Below are 24,232 nucleotides of genomic sequence, written 5' to 3'. Positions count from 1 at the left end.
TGGGCAAAATATTCCTGCATTGCAGGGGGGGTTGGACTAGATGACCCTCGGGGTACCTTCCAACTCGACAATTCTATGATTCTTGCCTAGGGCTTTCCCTCCGTGATCAGGGACAGGCTGGATACCCTCCGGCAGTTCCTAACCAGTCTTCTACCGCGCAACTCACTACCGGTATTACAGAAACTGAACGCCAAATACCGCCCTCCGGGTCAGTCATGCAGAGAGGCCCCGCCCCCTCAAGCCCCGCCCGCCCCTCCTCAGGCTCTCTGCTTGGGTCATAAAAGAGAGTTCCCCTTTCCCTCTCGCTGCTCAGTTTATTCCGGTTTGAAATCTGATTTCTCGCCCCCCCCCTCCACGTCTCCAAAATAATTTGGAGAAAAGGCTCTGCGCTCGCCCTCCGCGAGGGAGGAAAGAGAGACAGGTAAGTTTGCCAAATCGCCCTCTTTTCATTCAGGGGGTGGCGGGGACAGTTGATGATGGAGGAAACTTAATTCGGAGTAAACGTGCTCCAGAGAACCCGCTCTGGAGTGAGGTCTTTTTGACCGCCTTCAGGTGTGCTATAGATCTGGCACACGGGGACCCTCAGCCTGTGTTAAGACTGAGTTCACTCATCGGAGAGCGACGCAAAACAAAGCAAAGAAGTCCTGGAGTCTGGACTTGCGGGAGCCGAGTTCGAATTCCGAGCCCTCCTGGTGATCTTGAGCCAGTCGACTCTTTAGCACGCGCAGCCGCGGTGGTGACGAGAGTAAACCGGGGACAAATTCATAGAATCGTAGAGTTAAAAGGGACCAGGGCCATCTAGTCCAAACCCCTGCAACGCAAGAACCTTCTACCCAAGTTGAGGCTGGAACGCACGACCCTCAAGAGTCTCGTGTTCCACCAACTGAGCTATGGGTACCAGGACGTGACTGCAAAGCGCAGTCCTGCCCTATAGACTCCGAAGCGAGGCCCCTTGAATCCAAATTTTAAAAATTCAGATATCTGAAGAAGTGTGCATGCACACGAAAGCTCATACCAATGACAAACTTAGTTGGTCTCTAAGGTGCTACTGGAAGGTGTGTTTTTTTTTTTGTTTCGACTACGGCAGACCAACACGGCTAACTACCTGTAACCACCCCTTGAATCCAGTGGGACTTCTCTCCATCTGGATAAGATTATTGTAGCCATAGGTAAATATCGGAAGGCCATATAGCGACGGGTTCAGGATATGGACCATTTGCCGAGAAATGCCCACCCCCCCACCCCCGCCTCTCGATTTCATCTCGGTGGAGTGAGGGCTTAACTGGCTTGTGGATCCTCTTCGAGAGCTTGTTCTAAAGCATCGTCTCGTCCCCTCTCCCTCTCGCAGCCCTTTTTGCAAGTTGAATCGCTTTTCTACCCCTTCCGGCGGCTCCGCTTCCCTTCCCTTATCTCTGCTAGTCGAGATCGTGTTCGTTGCCTTTTATGAATGAAGTGCATTTCGTAGTACTACGGGGAGACCGCGTGGCGTGGCGGGCAGGTGCGGGAGAGAGATGTGGGTTTGATCCTGGCCCAAGAAGAGGTGATGCCGAATCACGTGGCTGAGACTTCTTCTGTGCCGAGACGGGAAGAAAGGTGGCTAAAGATGTGGCTCCTGGCCTGTCGTTTCCCTCTTTCTTTTTGGTCTGTTCTGTAAAAAGGAGGGAGGCGGGCGAAGTTTTTGGAAGCAAATTGTTGAGGCCTGCCGAAGCGAGGTTTCTCACCCCATAACTGCTGCAGGCTGCAGAAGTTAAGGCTCCCGGTGATATTTCTTTTATTTCTGAGCGCAACCCGAGAGCCACGTTCTTTCGCAAGGCTCCCGTTACCGAGCTTAGTCCATTCCGATTGATCGACGGGGAGGTTATACGATGTTCCGTCATATGACAATTGTTACTGTCCAGCGCATTCGGCTGCCTCTTTACTTACCCCGAAAAGTGCCCTCTAAGCTGACTTTGCCAGGATGTGATCGAGTCCCACCCGAAAATAGCGACCGTCTGGAAGCGCCCCCGCAGACTTCAGCTGAGAGAATTCAGTCCTGTTTAATGCTGTGCAAATATCATTCTGCAAAGATATTCTCTTCACTTAGAAAGAGGGAGCCGCTGAGGCTGCAATCCTAAACACACTTACGAGGGAGTAACACCCATTTACCCTTCCCAGCAGTACATTGGTAATGTGCAGAATATTCCACTTCACGACTGTAGCCCAGTGCACACTTACTCGAAAGTAAGCCCCACCAAGCACAGAGAGGTTTTACTTCAGAATAAATATGCCTGCACGTTGACACTGACCCTAAGCATGTTTACTCCAGAGTGAGCCATACTGAGTTCAGTGGGACTTACCGCCTTGCAAGTGTGTTTAGTTCTGCAGTTTTAGTTTCCGCATGTCTGGCCTCCAGCACAGTGAGCCCTGGACCAGAGCTTCTTTCTGGCCCAGGAAAACTCACGAGGACAAATTAAAAAATTATTTTGTTTTTATTTATTAGATTTATATACCGCCCTTCGTCCTAAGAGCTCACCTCAGAGGTGGTAGGAGGTTTTTGTCTTTGCTAGGGCAGACTTCGACGCTGCTGCCCGATCTTAATGGAGAACAAGTGACTCCAGAACTGTCCTTTGATTCCCAGATTCTGCATTTAAGACCCTGGTAACCTAAAATTGAGGACCTTCCTATCCCCTCTCATGCTCTTTAGATTAGCAGCAGCAGTGGTGGGTGGATAAATAGTTTTCAAATATATTTATATTTCTCATGATTGCTTCAGAGGATTAAGACATCGGTAGGGTTCTTGCGCAGCTGGAAGAGTGGAAAATTTGTTGGAAGAGGCGCTGTCCCTCCATCCCCCAAATCCATTCACACAGAGAGCACAGGTGAGCTGCCATGTGGGGTGGGTGAATCCCAGAGGAAGGTAACTGAAGCCATTGGTGGCAGAACCTATATAGGCAATGTATGGTACGGTGATATGAAGGCAGGCAGGCAAGTATTCATTTAGCTACCGTCTCCTAAAGCTAGATAGAGCCTCTGGGATCAGAGGCAGTGTATCTGGTTGCAAGAGGGCAAGCAGCAGGGGAGGTTTCTAGGAAGTTGGCTTATACCGAGTCAGACCAGTAGCCCATCTAAATCACTGGGGCAGGATCCGGATCTTGCTGGACTCCAGCTCCCAATAGCACAAGTCACAGAATCTCAGGATTGCAGCGTTGGAAGGGACCCCGAGGATCACCTAGTCCAACCCCCTGCGATGCAGGCACATTTCACCTAGAGTGGGGCTCAAACCCACAATCCCTGAGATGAAGAGTCGCAATGCTCTACCAACCGGAGGTAGATTACCTACTCCCCTCCTCGTTGTTTTAAGACAGGGTTCTTTTGCATCTCACCAGGGGATTCGAACTGGGTCTGCATTACTGGGGGTTGGACCAGATGACCCCCCGAGGTCCCTTCCAACTCTACAATTCTGTAATTCTGTGCACTCTTCACTGATCTATGGCCCTTTCCTCGTTGCATTCATGCCTTCCTTTTGTGCTTCCTGTAAGTGTGTGGATAGCTGCTGCGGGAGGCAGGATACCGTGCCGACTTTGGGTCTGATCCCGCACGGCTTACCCTCAGGTTCTACTCTCTTTATGCATAACAGGGAGGTGCAGCCGACTGACCTTGACGGGCTGCTCCCCCCCCCAGGTCTTCTGAGAAACGTATTAGAAAGGTGGGTTGGGTGTTGGTTCACAGGAGGCAGCCATGTAGACCGCAACCCTCTGGGCCACGGCAAAACAAGCAACAGAAGTGACTGGGACAGCTCAGCCGTTAGAGCATGGAACTCTCAATCTCAGGGTCGTGGGTTCGAGTTCAGAGAAAGATTCCTGCATTTGCAGGGGGTTGGACTAGATGTCCTTCTGGGGTCGCTTCCCAACTCTACAATTCTGTGATTCTAAGGTGGAAAGCGGAACGGAAGCAGTTTAAGGCTTGACTACGACTTCAGGTCGAGCGCAAACTTTTCCCGCAGCACAAGAGAACCAAAGCATATTCTGAAACCAACCTTGGCAGCTGTTGAATTTCAACAACTTTTTTGGGCCAACTTTGAAGAGGAGGACAGAAAAAGGAAAGAACCCACCCCCCGAATTTGGGGGCTCAGGTTCTCTGAAAGCAGAATGTGGGCTGTGCAAAGCTCAAGGAAGGATGCGAGGGAGAAAGTATATGCGGGTCTCGGTCATCTCGTGGGAATAGCCACCGTTTGGAGAGGGAAAGCAAACAGTTCATAGAATCATGGAAGAGTTGGAAGGGACCCCAAGGGCCATCTAGCCCAGCCCCCTGCAATGCAGAAATGAAGAGAGGATGATTCTCCTTCTTGGGGTGGGGTGGAGGGCGCAGCAAGCGCCAGGTCTCCCGGGAAAACGGCCTGACGAATGAAAGAAGCGGGAGAGGAAGGAACCTGGTGGACCAGATAATACATAGCGCATAACTAGCCCATATTCATTTCAACCTACCAGATTTTAGTTTATAGAAGGGCATGAACCCCTGTCCAGGCACTTTGCTGGGAGCTTTCCGTCGAAATTTCGACGGGGGGAGGGGGAAGAGGACAAGAGCAGGAGGGAAGGGAGAGCGAGAGCAAGTGATGGATGTGAGCAAATGCAATCCTGCCTCCGCCGGGGGTCTATGATTACCCATTTATTCCAACTCAATGAATGCCTCCACTTAATATAATACATTCACTTTTACTATATATATTCCCTTTTTAAACTTCAACCACCTCTGCTTCCCTATAGGAAGGCAGCATCCACCCGTTGGTAATAATATTTATTTGCAAGTAGATAATTAAATGTGGCCGCCGATCTCTGTAAGGCATTGCCCCTCCACCAGCAGTGCACCAGAAGGAAGCCCCATTGAGTCCAATGGCACTGAAAGTGAGTCTGGGGTTGTGCCTTTCCTTGTAAAAGTCTCCTGCGGCCCACACGTAAACACTGCGGTGTGTGCAGCGTTTATTTATAGTACTGTACTTAGCTTCGTGGTTCAGTAAGTATGCTTGTGTTTTGGTGTAAATAATGTTTATATACATACCGATCGTCTTATTTTTTTGGGGGGGGGGGGAGATGTGCATGTGTGGCTTTTCAAAGCACTTTCTCTGCCACTGACAAGGCTTTGCTTCGGTAATCGCCCTTTGGGATATATGTAGAATTTTGTGCAGGTGTGCTTGCTTACCGTTTATCTCTATGGGTGAAGACCTAGGTGGGGGGGGGGGACGACGACTCGCTGCTTAAGGGCAGTAGCAAAGGCTTGATGTCTTCAATCGCAGCACCAGAATTTCTGCAGATCCTGCCTTGCCTGGTCACATAATACCCACAATGTATTTCAATGTCGAAACAACTCCCATTGATTTTCAGCGTGGTCGGAAGATGTCCGGCAGTAGCAGCCTAGCCGCGTGGTCCTCTTACTACTGGGTAGCTCCGTTTGGTTAGAGCATGGTGCTGATAATACCAAGATCGCGGGTATGGGACAGCTGCATATTTCTGCATCGCAGGGGGTTGGACTAGATGATCCTCAAGGTCCCTTCCAACTCATTGGTTTACTCGGAAGCCCCGCGAAGCTCGAAGACACTGACCTTCGGCTGCAATCCTACACACATTTACTAGGGAGCTGTTTAAACAAACCCTGCGCGACTTACTGCCGAATAAATAGGCACAGGATTGCGCTGGAGCACGTTTACTCGGAAATCGCGCCCCGTGTGAGTCCAGAGCATTGCGCTGAGTGCTTTATAAGCTTTTGACTGCTTCCAAGTCGGCGAGGGGCCAAACAACACGTGTTTGAGCGCGGCTGCGCCAACGCGCGCCGCGATCCTCGCCGCGGCACCTTTTCCTAGGGCTCGCCTCGTGGAAACATTCCCGAGAAAACGCGACCAAGAGCCGCGGCGGAAGCGGCGCGTCTGGCCACCTGCGCAGCGCCATCCTCCGCGTTCTTGCGGGCGGGAGTCCCGCCGAGCCGGGGCGGCCGTGGGTTTGTGAGCCACCGCTTCAGGGGCGGCTGAGAGGAAATGTGTCACGAGGGCGAAGCGGCTGCTCGGAGCCGAGTCCCCTCTCGGCCTTCTCTGGGCCGGTGCGCGCGGGCGGGAATGACGGTAACAGGGAGGGCAGCCACGTTGGCGGGCGAATGTGAGGAGTTTCCTGCGGGGAGTCCGCGGCGTGGGTGGGAAAGCGAAGGGGGAAAGGCCTCGGAGAGAGAGAGAGAGAGAGAGAGAGAGAGAGAGAGAGAGAGAGAGAGAGAGAGAGAGAGAGAGAGAGAGAGAGAGAGAGAGAGAGAGAGAGAGAGAGAGAGAGAGAGAGAGAGAGAGAGAGAGAGAGAGAGAGAGAGAGAGAGAGAGAGAGAGAGAGAGAGAGAGAGAGAGAGAGAGAGAGAGAGAGAGAGAGAGAGAGAGAGAGAGAGAAGGACGGCGGCCAGGGTGAGTGGAAGGGGCCTCTGTGAGTATGAGGAGCGGTCCAGCTCGTGCCAGCCGCGAGGAAGCCCATAATAGAGGAAGGAAGCGGGGACGGATGAGCGTCTGCAGGAGAGGGAAGGCGACAGGGAAGTGGGAGCTGGGGGAGGCGCGGCGTTTGGCCATGTGGGTTGCCTGTCAGGAGAAAAAAAAACCAAACCCAAAGACGGCTCTGGGGGGGGGGGGGAAGAGTGCACAAAAAACGAAGCAGGCACACACAGACTAGAGAAAGATAATTCGGCGTGTGTTCCTTCCGAGGAAGAGCCAGTCAGGGCGAAGTGTGACCAGGAGGGCGGAAGGGAGGGGTGGATAAACGCCGAAGGTGAGGCGGCGGCTTCCGCCGGCAGGTTCCTCAGGGACAGCAGACCCCCCCCCCCAATGTGTGGATCTTTTTCTCTATGCCCCTTGTTCCTCTTCCCTGGCGGGGAGGGCGGCACCATGTTGTGGCTCCTCGCCTCAGGAACCGCTCTGAGGTGTTTGCGAGGGGAAAGAGGGGAGGAGGTGCGCGAGAGAGAAAGCGAGGGAGACGCGGCAGAAGCAGGGACAACTCTGCGTTGGCGCCAAGCCAGCGAACGGTCTATCTGCTTCCTCGTGAAACGGGTCGGTCTCTCACTCTGGAAACCAGGAGTGCCAGCTTGAACCCGCGACCGTGGGTGCCATAAGGTGTGCATGGTGGCCCTGGCACCGAAATTTGTGGGAAATTTTGCGGGTGTTTGGGAGCCAGCCCCTATGCTGGAGACCATGGTGGACACCGGCGCCCCCGACCTTCGCTTGCCCGGTAGCAAAAGGTGGGTGTGGAGAAGAAGTTCGCGTTTCTCCCGCTAAACTTGCGGGATGGTGCGTTCTGCGGGCCAGAGTGAAAGGAGAGCCTGACGGCGTGGAGGCGCTGAAGCGCGCGCGCGCGTTTCTGGCGCGTGGCACGTGACCCTTCTTCTCCCTCCCGTCAGCAGGGGAGGCGCCGGAGCAGGCGACGTCGGCTGGGCGCGTGGCATGAACCTGGAGGGCGAGCGCGGCATCCACAGCACCAGCGAGGGCGGCGGCGGGATGAGCTCGGTGAGCTGCGGCAACGGGAAACTCCGCCAGTGGCTGATCGAGCAGATTGACAGCGGCAAGTACCCGGGCCTGGTGTGGGAGAACGACGAGAAGAGCATCTTCCGCATCCCCTGGAAGCACGCGGGCAAGCAGGACTACAATCGAGAGGAGGACGCCGCTCTTTTCAAGGTAAGGGGTTGGCCAGATTTAGCAGATTGCGATCCAGTGGCTGGGATGGCAGCCAGAGGCGAAGGGCTGTTTGCATTTCCTTGCGCAAGTTTGGCTCCAGTCTCCATCAGAAGCGAAGATTTACTTGGAAATGGCCCATGCTTTTAAGTGGAACTGGTTCCAAATTTAGGGTCAGGTGCAGTTAGGTGATTTAGGATCATTGGGTAAGGTCATAGCTGCCAAGTTATCCCTTTTTTTAAGGGATTTTCCCTTATGCTGAATAGGCTTCCTCGCGAGAAAAGGGAAAACTTGGCAGCTATGGGTAAGGTACATGGAATTTACTATTTTATCTTGTCAACAGTCTGCAAGGTAGATCGGACTGGAAGACAGGTGTGGCTGAGGCCGCTCAGTGAACTTCCTAGCTGATCTGGGATATGAACCTAGGGCTCATTGGTCCAACTCCACCCTCTGTGTCCACTTTCAGCCTCACTGGCAAATTCCACAGAGGCGCAGGGTCCTTCTCCAATATCTTCTGTAACCTTTCTACTACTTTAATAGATAAACTAAATGATCACCTATCAATGAAGGAGCTCTCTTTTCTACCCAACTGGCGTCCTAGATGCTTCTGAATTAAAATGCCAACCAAGCTGTTTTCCTGTCACACTTGAAAGAATCCTTCCATGTTCCATAATTCCCTCTTCCTTATTTGATTAACTGCCCCAAGGCGTGACTCTTTATGACTGCAGTGATGCTCCGAGTTGCACAAACTTGCATTCTGTAGACATCAATTGAACTTGTGTACAATTTCAAACAGGATTGCAGCCTTTGTCATTAAACTTCAGCAAGCACCATAATAACTGTTTAGCAAGAAGACTTCCTTTCTAAAACTCCTTCTGTTGATTGTTATTGAATAGCATTACCTGGAGCAACACTGTTCCATTTCTGCTAAAATGAATGTAGCTAATTACTTTTAATAGTAACTCATTTTTAAAAGCAACAATTTACGCTACTGGTTGAACCCACAAGCAACGCCTTCCTCCTTTAATTACTCAGCCTTAATGTTAAACGTTCGCATGGCTTTCTTAGCTTTGTGTACTGAACTCATACTGTGACATGTCGTTTTAAAAAGCCATCTCTTGACTTGAAAATACCTTTTAGCTACCTGCAGATTCCAGTGACTAGACTGGACTTGGCAGAAGTTATGATGCCATTTCCACCTCAGCATGATACGAAACAAGAGTTCATAATTCCTGACTATGCTGATTATGCTGTCTAGGCCTGATGGCAACTGCATAGCTGCCAAGTTTTCCCTTTTCTCGCGAGGAAGCCTATTCAGCATAAGGGAAAATCCCTTAAAAAAGGGATAACTTGGCAGCTATGGGCAACTGGAGTACAGCACATCCAAAGGGTCACAGATTCCACATCCCAATTATGAAAGATTGAGTGGCTTTACATCCTTGCTCCCATCGTGTGCTGTCTGCAAGCAGGGCTCTTTTTGAACTCTGCGCCATACAGAATGAGTAGACTAGAAGAAGCTGGGACTGCATCTGCCACCATAGCTGCATTATTATTATTTATATAGTCAGAGAGCATAGCTGAGTGGTAAAGCATCTGCTTTGCATGCAAAAGGTCCATGGTTTGATCTAAAGTAGGGCTGGGGGAGGCAACAGATGGACCAATGAGTCTGACTTTGGTTAAAATACCCAAGGTCCTAAAAAAATCTGCCATTCCTTCTGCCTGCACAGAATCTCTGACATCTTTCTGAGAGCCAGTGTGGTATAGTGGTTAGAGTGCTGGACTAGACACAGGTTCACATATCTGCTCAGGCCTCAAACTTAACTGGGTGACTTTGGGCCAATCATACTCTCTCGGTCCAACCTACCTCACAGGGTTGTTGTGAAGATAATACGGAGAAGGGGAGGACTGTGTCCTTGAGCTCCTTGGAAGAACAGGTGGGATAAAAATGTGACAATAAATACACAAATAAAAACAGGAAGGTTTATAGGTGGTTAACTGCAGCCTGATTTATATATCTATTATAATACTGCACCCCTGCTTTCTCCACTCGCCAACTGCCTGCCATTCCCTCATTAACCTCTTAGAGCTTCCCACATCATGCTCACTTTTTCACCTTCCCAAACTCACTTCTGTCTTCTATTCTGCAGTCCCGCTTTGCACCCATTTTCACCTTCACCCCATGCCTTCACCTCCCCTTCCTTTTGTGCAACACGTTCCCCTTGCACACAAACCACCTGCATGGTAACATTCTGTATCCTCCTCCCACACATTGCAACTACCAAGCACCCTTTCCCTCTTCTGCCCATTTATGAAGCTACCCTCCTCCTATTCTGCAGACTTTTAATGACCTTACTTACATCTTCAACCCCATTCCCATGCCTCTCACACCATCCATTAGCATCCCAGCTACCACCTTCACGCCCTTTCCCCTGCCACCCTCCTCCTTACTTTTCTCAACTCTTCCTTGCACACAGAGCACTCCATTTTCATGCTTCCTCTCTCCTATTCTACAGCCCCTTTGCACAGGGCTCTGTGTTCTTTCTCTCTCTCACATGAAGCAGCTCGACAAGAAGGGAAGAGGGAGAAGTTTGAGTACAGCAAGAAGGGAGATACGCTGAAAGGGAAAAAAGTGGCTGTTTTAAACTGGCAGAAGTTTGAGTAAAGTGGGGAGTGGATAGAAACTGAGAGGAAAATGGTGACTTTAAACAACAACAGTAAAGCAGGGGTGGAGTGACAGTGAGGGTATTCTTTTTTAAAACAAACAAATTTTAACAAGAAGAAATAGCAGAAATGGGTACAACACAAAAGGTAACACCAAAAAGAAAGCACAACAGAGCCTTTCCAAACTCCCTTCTTACTGTACTCAAATATGCTACTTCTTCCCCCACATTGTCTTCCTCCCCCATCCGCTTGCTCTGCTCAAACTTTTGCCATTCTTTAAATTCGCTACTTTGTTCCTCTCAGTGTTCCTCCATCCATGCTTTACTGAAACTTCTGCTGTTGTTTAAAGGACCCACCTTTCCTTACTTTCAGTGTCTCTCATTTCATGCTGTACTCAAACTTCTCCATCTTCCATTCCTCAGCTGCGTCAGGCGAGAGAGATAAAGGACACGGATTCCTCAAAGATTCCAAAGTATATTTATACAATGCCACTGTTTAAAATTGCTTTCCCCCCTCTCAGTGTCTCTCCAAGCTACCCCACCATCACTTCATGCAAATTCATTATTGTGATGCAGTACTACAGATCCTTCAATGGATTTTTATTATATAAAAATTACACACACACACACACATTTTATACACTATTGTTCTAAGCTGCCCTGTGCTCCATACTGGAGGAACGGTGGGATAGAAACTATCTAATTCATAATAAAAACATGTTGTGGCTGCTCCATGCTGTTTTGCAGTGAACTAAAATAGCACAGAGCCTTTGCGAATGGCACAGGGTCTATATGCTTCCTGTAGACCTGAAGTATCTACTATGAATCTCAGAATGACATCTAGTTCTTTTATTGCAGTCTTCTCTGCTGGGTCCTGAAAAAATTGCACTGCGTTGGGAATTTGGTTTGTAGCGGAACTGTGACTAGGGAAGTGAAAATCCTATAGTGGCAGGAGAAAAGCTAGTGATAGTCCCAACAGAGAACTTCCATGATGAACACACGTATCGTGCTATTTATATTGTTGATTATAGGTATGTTTAAAGGAGTTTTTAAAAAACAAGATGTTAACCACCACCAATATTTCCAGGCTTGGGCTCTATTTAAAGGAAAGTTCAGAGAAGGCATTGATAAGCCAGATCCCCCCACCTGGAAAACAAGACTGCGGTGTGCTTTGAACAAGAGCAATGACTTTGAAGAACTCGTTGAAAGAAGCCAGCTGGATATATCAGACCCCTATAAAGTGTACAGAATAGTACCAGAAGGAGCAAAGAAAGGTAAGCTTGCATTATACAAAACAATCCCATTTATTGAGATGATGCTGGGGTGGGGTGGGAATATACAGCAGCACTATAATTACTTTAAGCAATAAAGTTTGGTGAATTAAAAATCTAATGCTTGCTTATATAGGTTTACAATAGAAGCACCTAGGATTCAAATAACTGATGCAGTTCTGCCTGATTCTGTAACTAAATAAATTATACAGTCCAGGTGATTTGCATGTATGTTGTCTTTTATCCTGATAGAGTATTCCAATGACAGACTTCTAGGTTTATCCCCTATCTGTAAAGCATACCAACAAACTTCGTGGCTATGAAGTAGACTGAAGCAATAACAATGTCGTTTTTTATGTGCAAGCTACTTTTCTCACAAGGTTCTTCAAGGTACGCATGCGTAAATCTCTCTGTTTTATATACACAGGAGCAAAACAACTTAGCATGGAAGATCCCCAAATGATTATGAATAATACTTACGCCATGAACTCATCTTATTCTGCACTACCACCTCAGGTATGTATAAATGCATGCATATATATATATATATATATATATATATATATATATATAATATGGATGTATTTTAGCTTTGATGTCAAATGATGAAGATGTACTGATACCATTGCTGTTTCATTCCGTGATCTAGTGTGAGATTGAAAAAAAGTTGCAAAGAGTACAAATACAACTTAAGGAATATACTCAAAGAGTTCATAGGTGTTGCTGTGATCTGATTTTGTTGTTGTTGTTGTTGAACCCATACTATTAGCTCTTATGGCATTCCATATCTGTTTCATCATTTGCAGTCCAAGTAGTCACCTTCATACATTTCAAATATTTACATCCCCCTGTAAGCGTCATTTTAAAAAAATTGATTGACAACGCTGGATTTGTACCATTGCATCAGTTTCGTGTGCACTTCCTCTTCCCGAGGGGACCTTGGGTGCTGTATCTTCATTATTTGTAGGGGAGAGCCTAAGGACTGGTGGTGAAACACATCTTTTGTGTGCATAGAGTCCCATGTTCTGCCCCCCAGCATCTGTACTCAAATAATCTCTGGTAGCAAGCTTTGGAGAAAACACTACGCAAGACTCTGGAGAGCATTTTGTGTTTGGACATTTTGAGGATGGCATGTAGTCCGGGTGGGAAAGCTGAAGATTCTGTCTGCAATTGACTATAACTAAAACCATTATATAATGTGTGGGACACCACAGCCTGACCCTGCACACTTTATTCATGGCTAAGAGACTGGTTTGACAGAGCTGGAAGGACCATACAGCTACTTTGAGAGCTCATTGGTCGGAGGACCTTTCTTCTCTTGCAGCATATGAAAACATTACTTTTGTCTGAAGTTGTGAGGATCACAACCATTCTGACAACTTGGGTCCCTATTCAGAGCTGTTTGGCTGACTTGCATGCCATATAAGATCTGTCAATGCCTCCCCGATCCTCTTTTGTTATTTTGTATTATTGGTTTTGGCCACACGACACGTACCTGCTTTTTGCAAAATGGCATTGTGGATTGACATACTTGGCTGATGTGTTTTCTTTCTCCTCCTTAGAACTGTGATGGAAAAAACTTTTCAAAAATGCATTAAAAACAACAACAACACATTATGTAATGTTTCGTTAAACATGCAGGTGCCAAGCTACATGGTGTCTCATGACCGTAATTGGAGAGACTATATGCCGGAGCAGTCACACCCCGATATCTCCTACCAGTGTGCAAGTGTTCCTTTTGCAGCTCGCAACCACCATTGGCAAAGCCCAGCATGTCAGAACGGTAAGAAGATTCCAGTGGTTTTAGACAGAGCTGTATCTGGTGGTTATTTAAATTGGGAAAGAAGTTGTGGTTCCTGTCCATGTGGTTGTGAACAAGGTGCTTCTGAGCAAAGTGGATTTCCTCATTCATTTCATTAGAAGACACTGCTCAGTATATCCAGCACTTTGTGTATGCAAACGTCCCCTCTTCATTGAAATGAATGGCGAAGCCTTGGAAAGTGGGAAAACTTTATATGTGCATTCCACTGTTGGAAGAAAGTCTAATGGTATGAATGAGATTAGGCAGCCAAAAGTAAGGACTTTAAAACCTCATTTAAGGGATAGGCAAGCACTTGCAAGCTCCCTATCACTGAAATCAATTGGACTTGCAGAAGTGGTTAACTTTGGAGCATGAATCTAAGGTTCCATTACACTGAGCACTCAGTATAAGAAAACGGTACAATCTCCACAGGAATGTGGAGTGCTTTTACTTTGAAGATTCAGAATAATAGACGAGGCAAAGTAGGTAAGTCAAATGGGCCTATTTCTGATGGTGCACATAATGAAAGCTTTTCAGTGCTGACAAAACTGATGTTATTCTGCAGCATGAGAGCCAACTCCTAGGGGCTGAGGTCCCTTTGCCTCCCCAAAATAAAATATTTCAGGAGGTCAGGGCGCCCCCAGATTTCATGGGCATTGCCATTCCAATGGCGTGCATGTACCACATCATGTGATCAATTATGTAGGGCGGGGCTTACCTGCACCCTCCAGTATTTTAGCCAAGTTGGCACCCCTGTTCTGCAGAGTGGGATCACCAATGTGGCGCATGCAAACACACATGTGCCTGCCAAAGCTTTTCCTGGTGCCCACAGTATCCCCTCCTCACTCCACCCCCATTGTAGGCAGACCTGAAAGAAGACTTCTTTCCTTTCTGTTGCAACCCAAAAAAACCACCCTCTCCTCCTGCAATTAGTTTTTTAAATAAAATAAAATAAAATAAAATACTGTAATAGAAGGATTTCTCCAAGCCTAGTTGCCTGTGTGTGAGAGAGATATATATAACTTCCTGGAGTGGGTTAACCAGTTCCTGCTCAGCACACTCTCCAGGAAGATGACCCCCCTCGCCTTGCCAAAAACAAATTATGCTTGAAAAAAGGCTGAAACACTGTTCCAAGCCAAAGTGTTGGAGGGCAGATGGGGTTGTGAATGGATGGTTGTGGGACATGTATATTTGCATGGTTATGGGGTGTGCATGGAATCATAGAACTGTAGAGCTGGAAGGGACTGTGAGGGTCCTCTAGTCCATCCCCCTGCAATGCAGGAATCTTTTGCCTAGTATCAGGCTCGAACCCATGGCCCTGAGATTAAAAGTGCCATGCTGTACCAAATCAACTATGCCAGCTGCCTGTGTGGTTGCAGTGCGGTGCCAGTGCCTATTACTCAGGTTTCCAAAATTGGCAGTCGCTGGTCCAAGAGCTTCATAAACATGGAATGCGTTCAGTGAAGCCTGTCAAATAAAAGCATATTGCTTTATTAATTTTTGGCTTCCATCTTGCACCTACTAGCCCATGAGTGAATCTGGCTGATTTCAACGCAGGACAAATATACACTATAAATTAACAGATATTTAAGGCACGATGATACGCCCCAAGTCAACCACTTCTCTAAGTCCTATTGATTTCTGTGGGAGAGTTTATCACTTAGATGCTTATGGCATCTCTTTCAATCCTTGAATCATTAAAGCTCAATGCCTGAAGAACCCCCTTGAGGGTTTCCTGGCTCTGTGACATCACAAAGCCAGCTGATCCTATGCAAAGTAGATTTTAGTTTTAAACATGCACACTGGGCATTCTTGCTTTTCTTTTTTTAAGCATTTAAGCATTTGGCCTAAGAGGGGAAAGTATATTTGGATGCAATGGGGGGAAAGCATTCCATACTGCTCCCAATGCTGTATAAATGTTAAATCTGCCTTCACTCTAATGCTGCAAGCCTGTGTCATGTAGTAATTAGAGGGCTGAACTAGGATCAGAGTGACCCAGGTTCAAATTCCCATTCCACCAGAAAATTTACTGGGTGACGTTGGACCAGTCACTATCTCCCAGGTTGGCCTGCCTCATAGCAGTGCTGCCAATTCCAGGGGGCCATGGGGGCCCAGGCACCCACAATTTTTTTTTTGCTGTGGGTGCCCAGCCTCTGCCCCCCTGCCCATGCCACCTGCTGCCTTGCCTCTGGTGCTGTGGCACTGCAGCAGCGGCTAGCCCTGTGCTCTGCCTCAGAGTCTCTATTGGGGCCCATTGCGGCTGCAGACATGCTTCTGGAGTGCGACTACTGCCACAGCAGGCCCCAACAGGGGCCCTGTGACAAAGGTGCAGGCCCTGGCCCAGTCACCACCACGGCGGCAGAGCACACATGCGCCATAACATTGAATCGACATCATGGTGTCACATTATGACATCATAACGTGCATGCGCTGGGCACCCACAGTCTGGGGCCCAAGTTGGCACTACTGCCCCATAAGGTTGTTATAAAGTGGATAGAACCACACGTGCCACTTTGAGCACCTTGGAGGAGCCAAATACTAAACACATTTACTAGAAAGTAAGCCCCTGAAGTCAATACCAGTGCCATGCCCCTTCTGGAGTCATGCAATGGTTTAAAGCAGTGTTTCTCAACCAGTGTGCCTCCAGATGTTTTGGGACTACAACTCCCATCATTCCTGACCATTGGTCTTGCTAGCTAGGGATGATGGGAGTTGTAGTCCCAAAACATCTGGAGGCACACTGGTTGAGAAACACTGGTTTAAAGCATCCATGAGGTACCACTTAGTGTGAAGAAGTGCAGAAGCACCAAGGGATCCATCTCTGCAGCCAGCAGAAGGCCCTCCAAACTCAGCCGAAACATCCAGAGTCCAGGAGAAGGGAAGCATCTGCCAGGGTTTTTTGTAAACTACCTGGGAGCTCTGCTGAAAGACAGCATATAAACAAACAAACAAAATGTGTTCAGGTCGAAATGGAAGGTGAATTTCTCAGACTGGACGGGGAAAGCCTTCAATGGATTTTGGACCGCTTGGCAACATAGTTTGTGAACAGAAACTTTTTGTTTGTGAAAGCAGGTTGTCAGGTCACTGGAACCTTTTACGCTTGTGCGCCACCCGAGGCACAGACTCCTGGGATCCCAATAGAGCCGAGCATAAGGTCTGGTGAAGCTCTTCCATTGTCAGGTATATAAATAATTCAACAATTGGCAAGTAACAATGAATTCATGAGAGCCCTCTCATAACTTTCCAGATAAGTTTCACACACACACCTTTCCCCCCGTGAGCTCAAATGAGAGGATAACTGTGAAATTTCCATCAATGTTTGGTTCTCTGATTTGGTTTAAGAAATGTAAGGTTGCGCATAAATGTTGGTTGTGCACATTTATATGAAGTGTGGAGATTGTTCACAGACAACATGAACAAGGAATTTTGTGCAGTGCCCAGTCAATATGTGTTGAATTTTGGGCAATGCCTCGTGAATGTGCCTGGGTTCCAAATGATATTGGAAAAAGGTGGCCAAAGTCAATTAGGTGGTGTGTTTATTGGCCAGTCAAAGCAGGAAGCAACCAGAAAGAGCTCCTCCTCAATAGAAGTTCCTATCTGTGGAGTTCTCAACCAAGGATGACCTGTCTAGCACCAACCATGTTATCCTCTCAGTGTTAAGCAAAGGATTATCCCAGACACTTGAATATATTTTCCTCTTTTTTGTTGGTTTTTATATATTTTATATTATTTTTGAAAACAGCTATGGAAGTTCCACTGAAGAGCCACATATAAATATTTAAATAAACAAGATTATCCTGTCAGGGACCATGTGGATTGCCCAGGCGATCAGTGAAACGTACCAGTATGTAGAGGTGTTGCACATCAACCAGGCATTAAAGTACAACTGATCAGTTAATTTCCCCCCAAATCATTTGGCAATGACTCATACCGTCAGGTGTAACATTCCCTGTTGATTGTTTGGTAAACTTTCTCCATGCTGTCATGTGAGTGTACATTATGACTGATGTTTATGCACAACTGCTAGTCAATTCCCAATAACCCTGACATATACATGTTGACAAGAATTCCGTACCGCTTCAGCATTTGCACGAAGTTATTTTTAGTGGTATGTTTGTGGTTGTGTTATCTTGGTGTAAGGGTGGCTCATTTAACTAACTGTAGCTCTTGCTGCCAATCCCTGCAGCACAACAGCCATATTTGTTACTTGCTCCAATGCTCCACCCCCCCCAAAAAAAACCTATCAGCTATCAAGTACTGTAGCCTACAATTTGACTTGGCCAACAAGCAAGGCTACAGCATAGCTCAACTCAGTGAATCATAGGAATCACTATGCCAATACCCTCACAACCAGCATTTCCCCAGCTAATCTGCTGTGTGGCACAATCTTACACATGTTTAAGTCTCACTGTGCTTAATTTCCTAGCAAGTGTATTTAAAACTGCACATGCATTGTCATGTTCAAAGTCTCCCACTGAAAAGTGGTTTGAAGCCACGTCTCCGAGATGCTGTGTGTGTCACTAAACCTCAATGCTTCTTAGCTTCCTTGTAGATGTTACATGACATGCCATTGTCTGGTGTCCAACGGTTAACAGCAATTTTGCATAAATATGCTTTCAGATTGTCGGTTGCACATCTGTCTATATTACCACGAAACTCTTGTGAAAGAAGTCACTACTTCAAGTCCTGAGGGGTGCAGAATATCTCACGGCCAAAGTTATGAGGTCAGCGGGCTGGACCAAGTTCTTTTCCCTTATCCGGAAGATCACAACCAGAGGAAAATAACGGAAAAATCCTTAAGCCACCTGGAAAGGGGAGTAATCCTCTGGATGACACCTGACGGACTCTATGCTAAGAGACTTTGCCAAAGCAGGATCTATTGGGATGGGCCTCTGGCGTTTTGCAACGACAGGCCTAACAAACTGGAAAGGGAGCAGACTTGCAAACTTTTTGATACTCAGCAGTTTTTATCAGGTATGTATGTTACAATCATAAATGCACCCTTGTAAGTTGTGTGATGCAAGCTTCTTCTTTTGTCATAGCAGTGGGTTTCAGAAGGAGTTGGATGCACATTCACGATTTGACTCTATTTGACCATAGCATGAACTGAAATATTATCCAAGTTGCTAAAAATTTCTAATTAGCGTTCATTTGAGAAAGGTAATGTTGACTCACCAGTTGTCCTACTGTGGGCTAATAATGCTCCTCACACACATTTTTTTGCCTGCTCTTCAGTGGTGTAATATTTTTGTAATATTTCTTCTTATCTGCATTCTTAAATGCTCCTTTAGTCATTGGTGTCCAGGGTGCTAACACTTACAGTTATACAGTAGGTGTAACTTTTGGTATGTACAACACTGGGTGTTCTGCAATGAAAATAACATTGTTATAAGATTTTGTAGCTTCAGGCTTTACTTCGGTGAGATCAAACTGGCTAATATAAACACATCTGCTTAATTAGAGACTGTGATATGTGGACTGGATATAGAAACAACTGGACTGAAATGAACATTTCTTATATCCAGCAAATTTGAAAGTGGAATATTTTAAACAGATTATTTAGTGGAGTTTTTATTTTATTTTAATGGAAGCACCATTTTATAGATTTGCCTTTTTGGATTCCAATAGTCTTTAATGTAAAATCCCCATAAACCCCCATTTATACAATTTTGAGTGAACAAATAATAAATTGTAACTCCGCTAAAGGCATGTGGGAGACTTGTGTCTTCTTCATACATATTTTAGAGGTTCTCCTCAAAATCTGGGGTCTTTTCTGAAAGACAGCCAGCTCTGGTTTATCCCAGCATGAGGGTAAATACAGACAACCATGGCATACCTGGAAGCACTCAATAAACTGGGAACAGTAATGTCCTGCCAAATTGAGAGAAATTTTCTTACGCTTATGTACCTGATTGGAAAGCTGGAGAACCAGGGAAGTGTTACAAATTTTAATATTGCTGGGTAGGATGTTGCAGATATGTACTGATTTGGATTTTAGATTTTTTTTTTTTTGCCATCCTCATTGCCACAGAATCTTTTGATCAGTAATATAGGCTGATTTTCCATGATATTTGTTTTTCTACCATAGCTCTGAAGTTTAGTCCTGCATAATAGCTTGAGTATTTTCTGTTGGCTTTCCAGAACTACAAGTATTTGCCCACCATGGGCGGCCGTTGCCTAGATTCCAGATTGTGTTGTGTTTCGGTGAAGAGTTTCCAGATCCACAAAGGCAAAGAAAACAAATTACAGCCCATGTAAGTATAAACAATTTGATTTGCTTGAAACTAGGGGCATGCAAATATATTAAAGGGGGTAAGGTGAATGCTTAAAGTGAATTAAGTTAATCCAATATATTCAAATAAGGTTGAAAGATAGCATTGAAGTCAACTGTAAACCACCACTCTTATAGCTAGGCAGTACAGTATAACTGAAACTTCCTTAAGTACGATAATCGCCTGGAAATATGCAACACGTTTCTGAGTGATTCACATCTGTGATTACACTTTCCATTTAAGCTAAACTGTTGTTGTTGTTGTTTAGTAGTTTAGTCGTGTCCGACTCTTTGTGACCCCATGGACCAGAGCACGCCAGGCACTCCTGTCTTCCACTGCCTCCCGCAGTTTGGTCAGACTTACGTTGGTAGCTTCGAGAACACTGTCCAACCATCTCGTCCTCTGTCATCCCCTTCTCCTTGTGCCCTCAATCTTTCCCAATATCAGGGTCTTCTCATGAGGTGGCCAAAGTATTGGAGCCTCAGCTTCAGGATCTGTCCTTCCAGTGAGCACTCAGGGCTGATTTCCTTCAGAATGGATAGGTTTGATAGCTAAACGTTACAACAATTCAAATATTCTGAAATCGGAAATCACAGTTTATTTCAATACCACTAAATAAACTAGACATGAACTATAAAGAGGGGGCTTTCTGGCTTGCCACCAATTGTTTGTGCCGTGTTGGTGTTTTTATAGCATTCTACAAAGATGTAATAAATGATGCTTTGAGCAAAGTGGATGAGTGGAAATCTCACCCCCTTACTTCCATAGTGATTCCCTCCTCCCACTTACCAAGTGCTCCATGCATTCTGTGTCCTTACAGCTAGCACCTTTCATCCTCCTTTATTTAGGGCTATAATTCACAAACTAATTAAGCCAGAACATCAGTGCACCAGTGTCCTAAATCTAAGCACATTGGCTTAATTAGATTGTGAATCAGGTTGTTAATTGTGCAGTCTATTATAAACAAGACCAAGAAACATTCAGCAGAAGAATTAGCTGTACAAGATCACATTATTTGCCCAAGGTAATCTTGGACAAATAAGATAATCTATGTTTTGAGCTTCAGCGTAAGTTGTTTCAAAGTATACGTAATACCTCCAATTATCATATGAGCTAACTTTGTCCTGAAAGCTGTGTGTCAACGTAGCGCTGAGTGACTCCTTGCATGAGTGGATTGACTTCTGCTTGCACAACAGGACTCCCCCATCCTCCCCCCTTTGCCCACTAAACCTGTTCTCTCTGGAGCAGATTTGGGGGTGGTGCAGGGCATGTGCAGGGGAAAGAGTGGGGAAATCCCATTGTGGGTAGAAATAATTTTACTCGTGGATTTAAGTAGATACCACCCTATGTTAGGTTGCGGGTCTTTTCTCTCTCTCTTTTTTACAATTTCCGCTGCAACAATCAACTGTAAAAGTTGATAATGTAAGGAAGATTTAGCTCTTATTGCCACTGATCAAGTAGGCAATTCACATAGTGAAGAGGAATAACATTTCAAACATCCCTACCACTACCTTTGTATGCCTGTGTGGAGTTTTTGCTATCTCCAGGGCTCTGCAGGAGCTTCATACTTTTAGAAAGACCATGTTCAGCAAGGGGAAATATATTTTTGTCGTCATTCATGGTAGGCAGTAGAAGTTTCAGGTAAACGTTAGTCCAAGATACATAAAGGATCTCAGACCTGGTATGTTCTGAAGCCTGTGCTCACACTTGTGTATAGGCTTCTGTGTACATGAAACTGTAGTAGAATGAGCTAGAAACAAGTCCTGCTGATTTCTGTAGTAGGACTTGTTCCTAGTATGTGTGTATATGATTGCTACTGGAAAGAAGCATGTGCTGCTAAACTTCAATATCTTCAGCAAGGCCATTTGAATTGATGAAACTAGATAGAACACAAATGAAATGCTTTCCGATGTGGATCTCTGTTGACTTGTCATGATTAATTTAAGATTTGTTTAAACATATATATATATATATATATATTCATATTCAATATGAATGAATCAGACCATCTGGCTATGTGTCCCATTAATCTTTCTATCTGTTAAGGTTGAGCCAATGTTTGCAAGGCAGCTATACTACTTTGCACAGCAAAACACCGGACCTTTTCTAAGAGGCTATGATATACCAGAACAAGTCACCAGTTCAGAAGACTACCATCGAGCTCTCCACCATTCCTCTGTTCCAGAATAAGCATGTGAAAATCGGTGCCTTGAGGCATCATGTTGGATGTTATGCATAATGCAAGAATCGTTGGTTCACAGCTACGTGTTATAAGTAAACGCTTGGATTTCCCCTGGGAAATGAACAACAACAACAAAGTTCAAAGAATGGTTGTGGTCAAGCCTAAAAATATATTACAATGGACACGTGGTCTCCTCCCTCCTTTTTTTGGATTGCTGTACCTCAGATTCTAACACTGGGTTTAGCAGTGGAAACTGACAAAATACTTCCTATGTTTACATGTTCTTAAAGGGAGGCAGTGTCTTATAGATGACTTGAACTTATTTCAGACTCTTAGTTATTTATTTGAATAGAAATCTCAGGGCATGAATTCCTAGACCGAAACAGCAGTTTACTTAAGATATAGTGGGGTACTCAAAAGCACATTATTCAATGAAATGGAATTATTCTGTAATTTTTATAAGTATACAATTTTGAAAACATCTGTGTAGTCTTTAAAGAAAGTTGCAGTGTACAGGTGTATGCTTTTTTAAGAACTATAATTTCTGACATTTTTTCACGTTTTTAAAAATGTATATTGTCGCTCTTTTGAAAAATGGACATGTGCAGCACATCAGGATTATTCCTAGGATAAAATGTTTTATTATCATGCTATGTTATTTATACCATTATATGTCATTTTCATAAAGCTCATTTAATGCTTAGTAAGCAGTCAAAGCTTCTTTCCAATAACTGCTGGAATTGCTGTGCAGTCCTATACAGGCCTACCGAGAGCTCAGTAGTACAGTACAGTACTTGCTTCCAGGTATGTATGTATAGTCCTGCAGCCTCAGGCATTTTTTAAAAAAACAATTACCAAAGAGTGAAACACATGTTTGCACAGGATTTAAGATGAATCAGTGTTAAATCTATATCCGAACTCACAAGCACACTATAGTTTAATTTGAGCCATCTAAGCACTCAAAACATTTTTTTTGGACAAATTCACAATTGACTTTATTGTCAGAATTATTTATTCTGAGTGATAATGTTGACAGAAATTGGCATTAATTCAGGACAGAGTTAAGTGCTCCAGTTACATAAGTAACTATGTGACCACAAGTGATTTCCTTTTTTAATATTAAAATTTATTGAATTTCAAAAAACAAAACAAAAAAACAATTCAATGTCAACACACATTTTCCTTGATGGTTTGACTTCCCATCCTTACCTCCATGTTGTTTTTATTTCCATCACTATTTTTTTTTAAAAGTAAAGGAAGGACTGAAATTTCAGGTTATTGGTTATTTGCTTGATCAGACATGTCAGTATCAAAGCAGCATATTATAATGAGTCATAGGAAATAGTCATCAAGATCCCTTCCTTCCTAAAAATCTATTTGTAGGTGTGTGTTTTTTCCTGTATTGAAGTATTAAAATTAAAAATGTGTTCTACTTGAATTTCTAATCAGGGACAAATTGTATATTTTTATACAATTGGCAGAAGACCCATGTTCTAAACCCACCCCCACCCCCGAATTTATACATCTTAAAGATGCATGATGCCTTGGGATATAATATCCACTTTCTTCTCCTAAATAGCCAGTCCCATCACCTGGCACATTTTCCCTGATGTATTTAGGCTGCAATTGTTACCATGCTTACTACAGAGTAAGGTCCATTGACATTGCAGGACTTACTTCTGAGTATACATGCATATGACTGTACTATTAATCTTACTCAGCTTGAAAAATTGATAGGCGCTGCATAGCTGTTTGGTTCTTTTCAGGCATATACATTTGTGGTGTTGATGCATTCAGCAAACAAGCACATTCTCTCCTCCTCCTCCTCCTCCTCCTCCTCCTCCTCCTCCTCCTCCTCCTCCTCCTCCTCCTCCTCCTCCTCCTCTCTCTCTCTCTCTCTCTCTCTCTCTCTCTCTCTCTCTCTCTCTCTCTCTCTCTCTCTCTCTCTCTCTCTCTCTCTCTCTCTCTCTCTCTCTCTTGTGTGATGGACCTTTATTTGCTTGCAGCCCCCTCCCCTTTATTTTGTTGGTTGTGTAAAGAAATGTTATTTCTGAATCCACGCAATTCCAGTTAAGAAATGCAGCTTGTGTTTAGTTTTCAAAGGCTTGATGACTACATCTTTTTCTCATACAAGGCAGTGTGAGATCTATGTTTATAGCACACTGCTTCATAATTCATTACTGTACTTTGAGGACAGTCCTATTGATTTGAATGGAACATATTTCCAAGTGGTGCAAAAAGCACTTCAGTGGCAACTGTGGAATAAACGTATATATAAATGGAAAATGCTGGTGCATGCTGTAAACTACTTCAGACTGGATTCGAAGACTTTTATCTAAGGTGGCATACAGGTTTCCATAGCATGAGCCTTTTGTGTGTGCGTGTT

General features: G+C 45.2%; 1 protein-coding gene across 2 annotated transcripts; it reads left to right on the top strand.

Annotated features, from left to right (window-relative positions):
* The first annotated feature begins 291 nt into the window (after positions 1 to 291).
* IRF4 (interferon regulatory factor 4) lies at positions 292 to 22,401 on the top strand. Of its 2 annotated transcripts, none has more exons than XM_088675127.1 (9): positions 292 to 421; positions 7,393 to 7,663; positions 11,408 to 11,594; positions 12,019 to 12,107; positions 13,233 to 13,374; positions 16,465 to 16,572; positions 18,013 to 18,366; positions 19,534 to 19,646; positions 21,711 to 22,401. In XM_088675127.1, exons 2-9 carry the CDS (start codon positions 7,433 to 7,435, stop codon positions 21,852 to 21,854), a joined length of 1,368 nt encoding a protein of 455 aa, XP_088531253.1. In that variant the 5' UTR covers positions 292 to 421; positions 7,393 to 7,432; the 3' UTR covers positions 21,855 to 22,401. The 2 variants fall into 2 exon arrangements, with proteins under 2 accessions (XP_088531253.1, XP_034982261.1); XM_035126370.3 differs by having other exon boundaries at positions 301 to 421; positions 7,390 to 7,663.
* Positions 22,402 to 24,232: the final 1,831 nt, after the last annotated feature.

This window comes from Zootoca vivipara, chromosome 8, assembly GCF_965207765.1.
Source record: "Zootoca vivipara chromosome 8, rZooViv2.hap1.1, whole genome shotgun sequence".
NCBI lineage: Eukaryota > Metazoa > Chordata > Lepidosauria > Squamata > Lacertidae > Zootoca > Zootoca vivipara.
Note: the sequence above shows the minus strand (reverse complement) of the source record. Positions and strands in the feature narration are given on the sequence as shown.

Excerpts from the sequence above, each read along its gene's own strand:
- IRF4 (XM_088675127.1), top strand. The coding sequence starts at position 7,433 with ATGAACCTGGAGGGCGAGCGCGGCATCCACAGCACCAGCGAGGGCGGC. Across the intron at positions 7,664-11,407 it reads AGGACGCCGCTCTTTTCAAG|GCTTGGGCTCTATTTAAAGG; the intron begins GTAAGGGGTTGG and ends CAATATTTCCAG. Across the intron at positions 16,573-18,012 it reads TGAAGCTCTTCCATTGTCAG|ATTGTCGGTTGCACATCTGT; the intron begins GTATATAAATAA and ends ATATGCTTTCAG.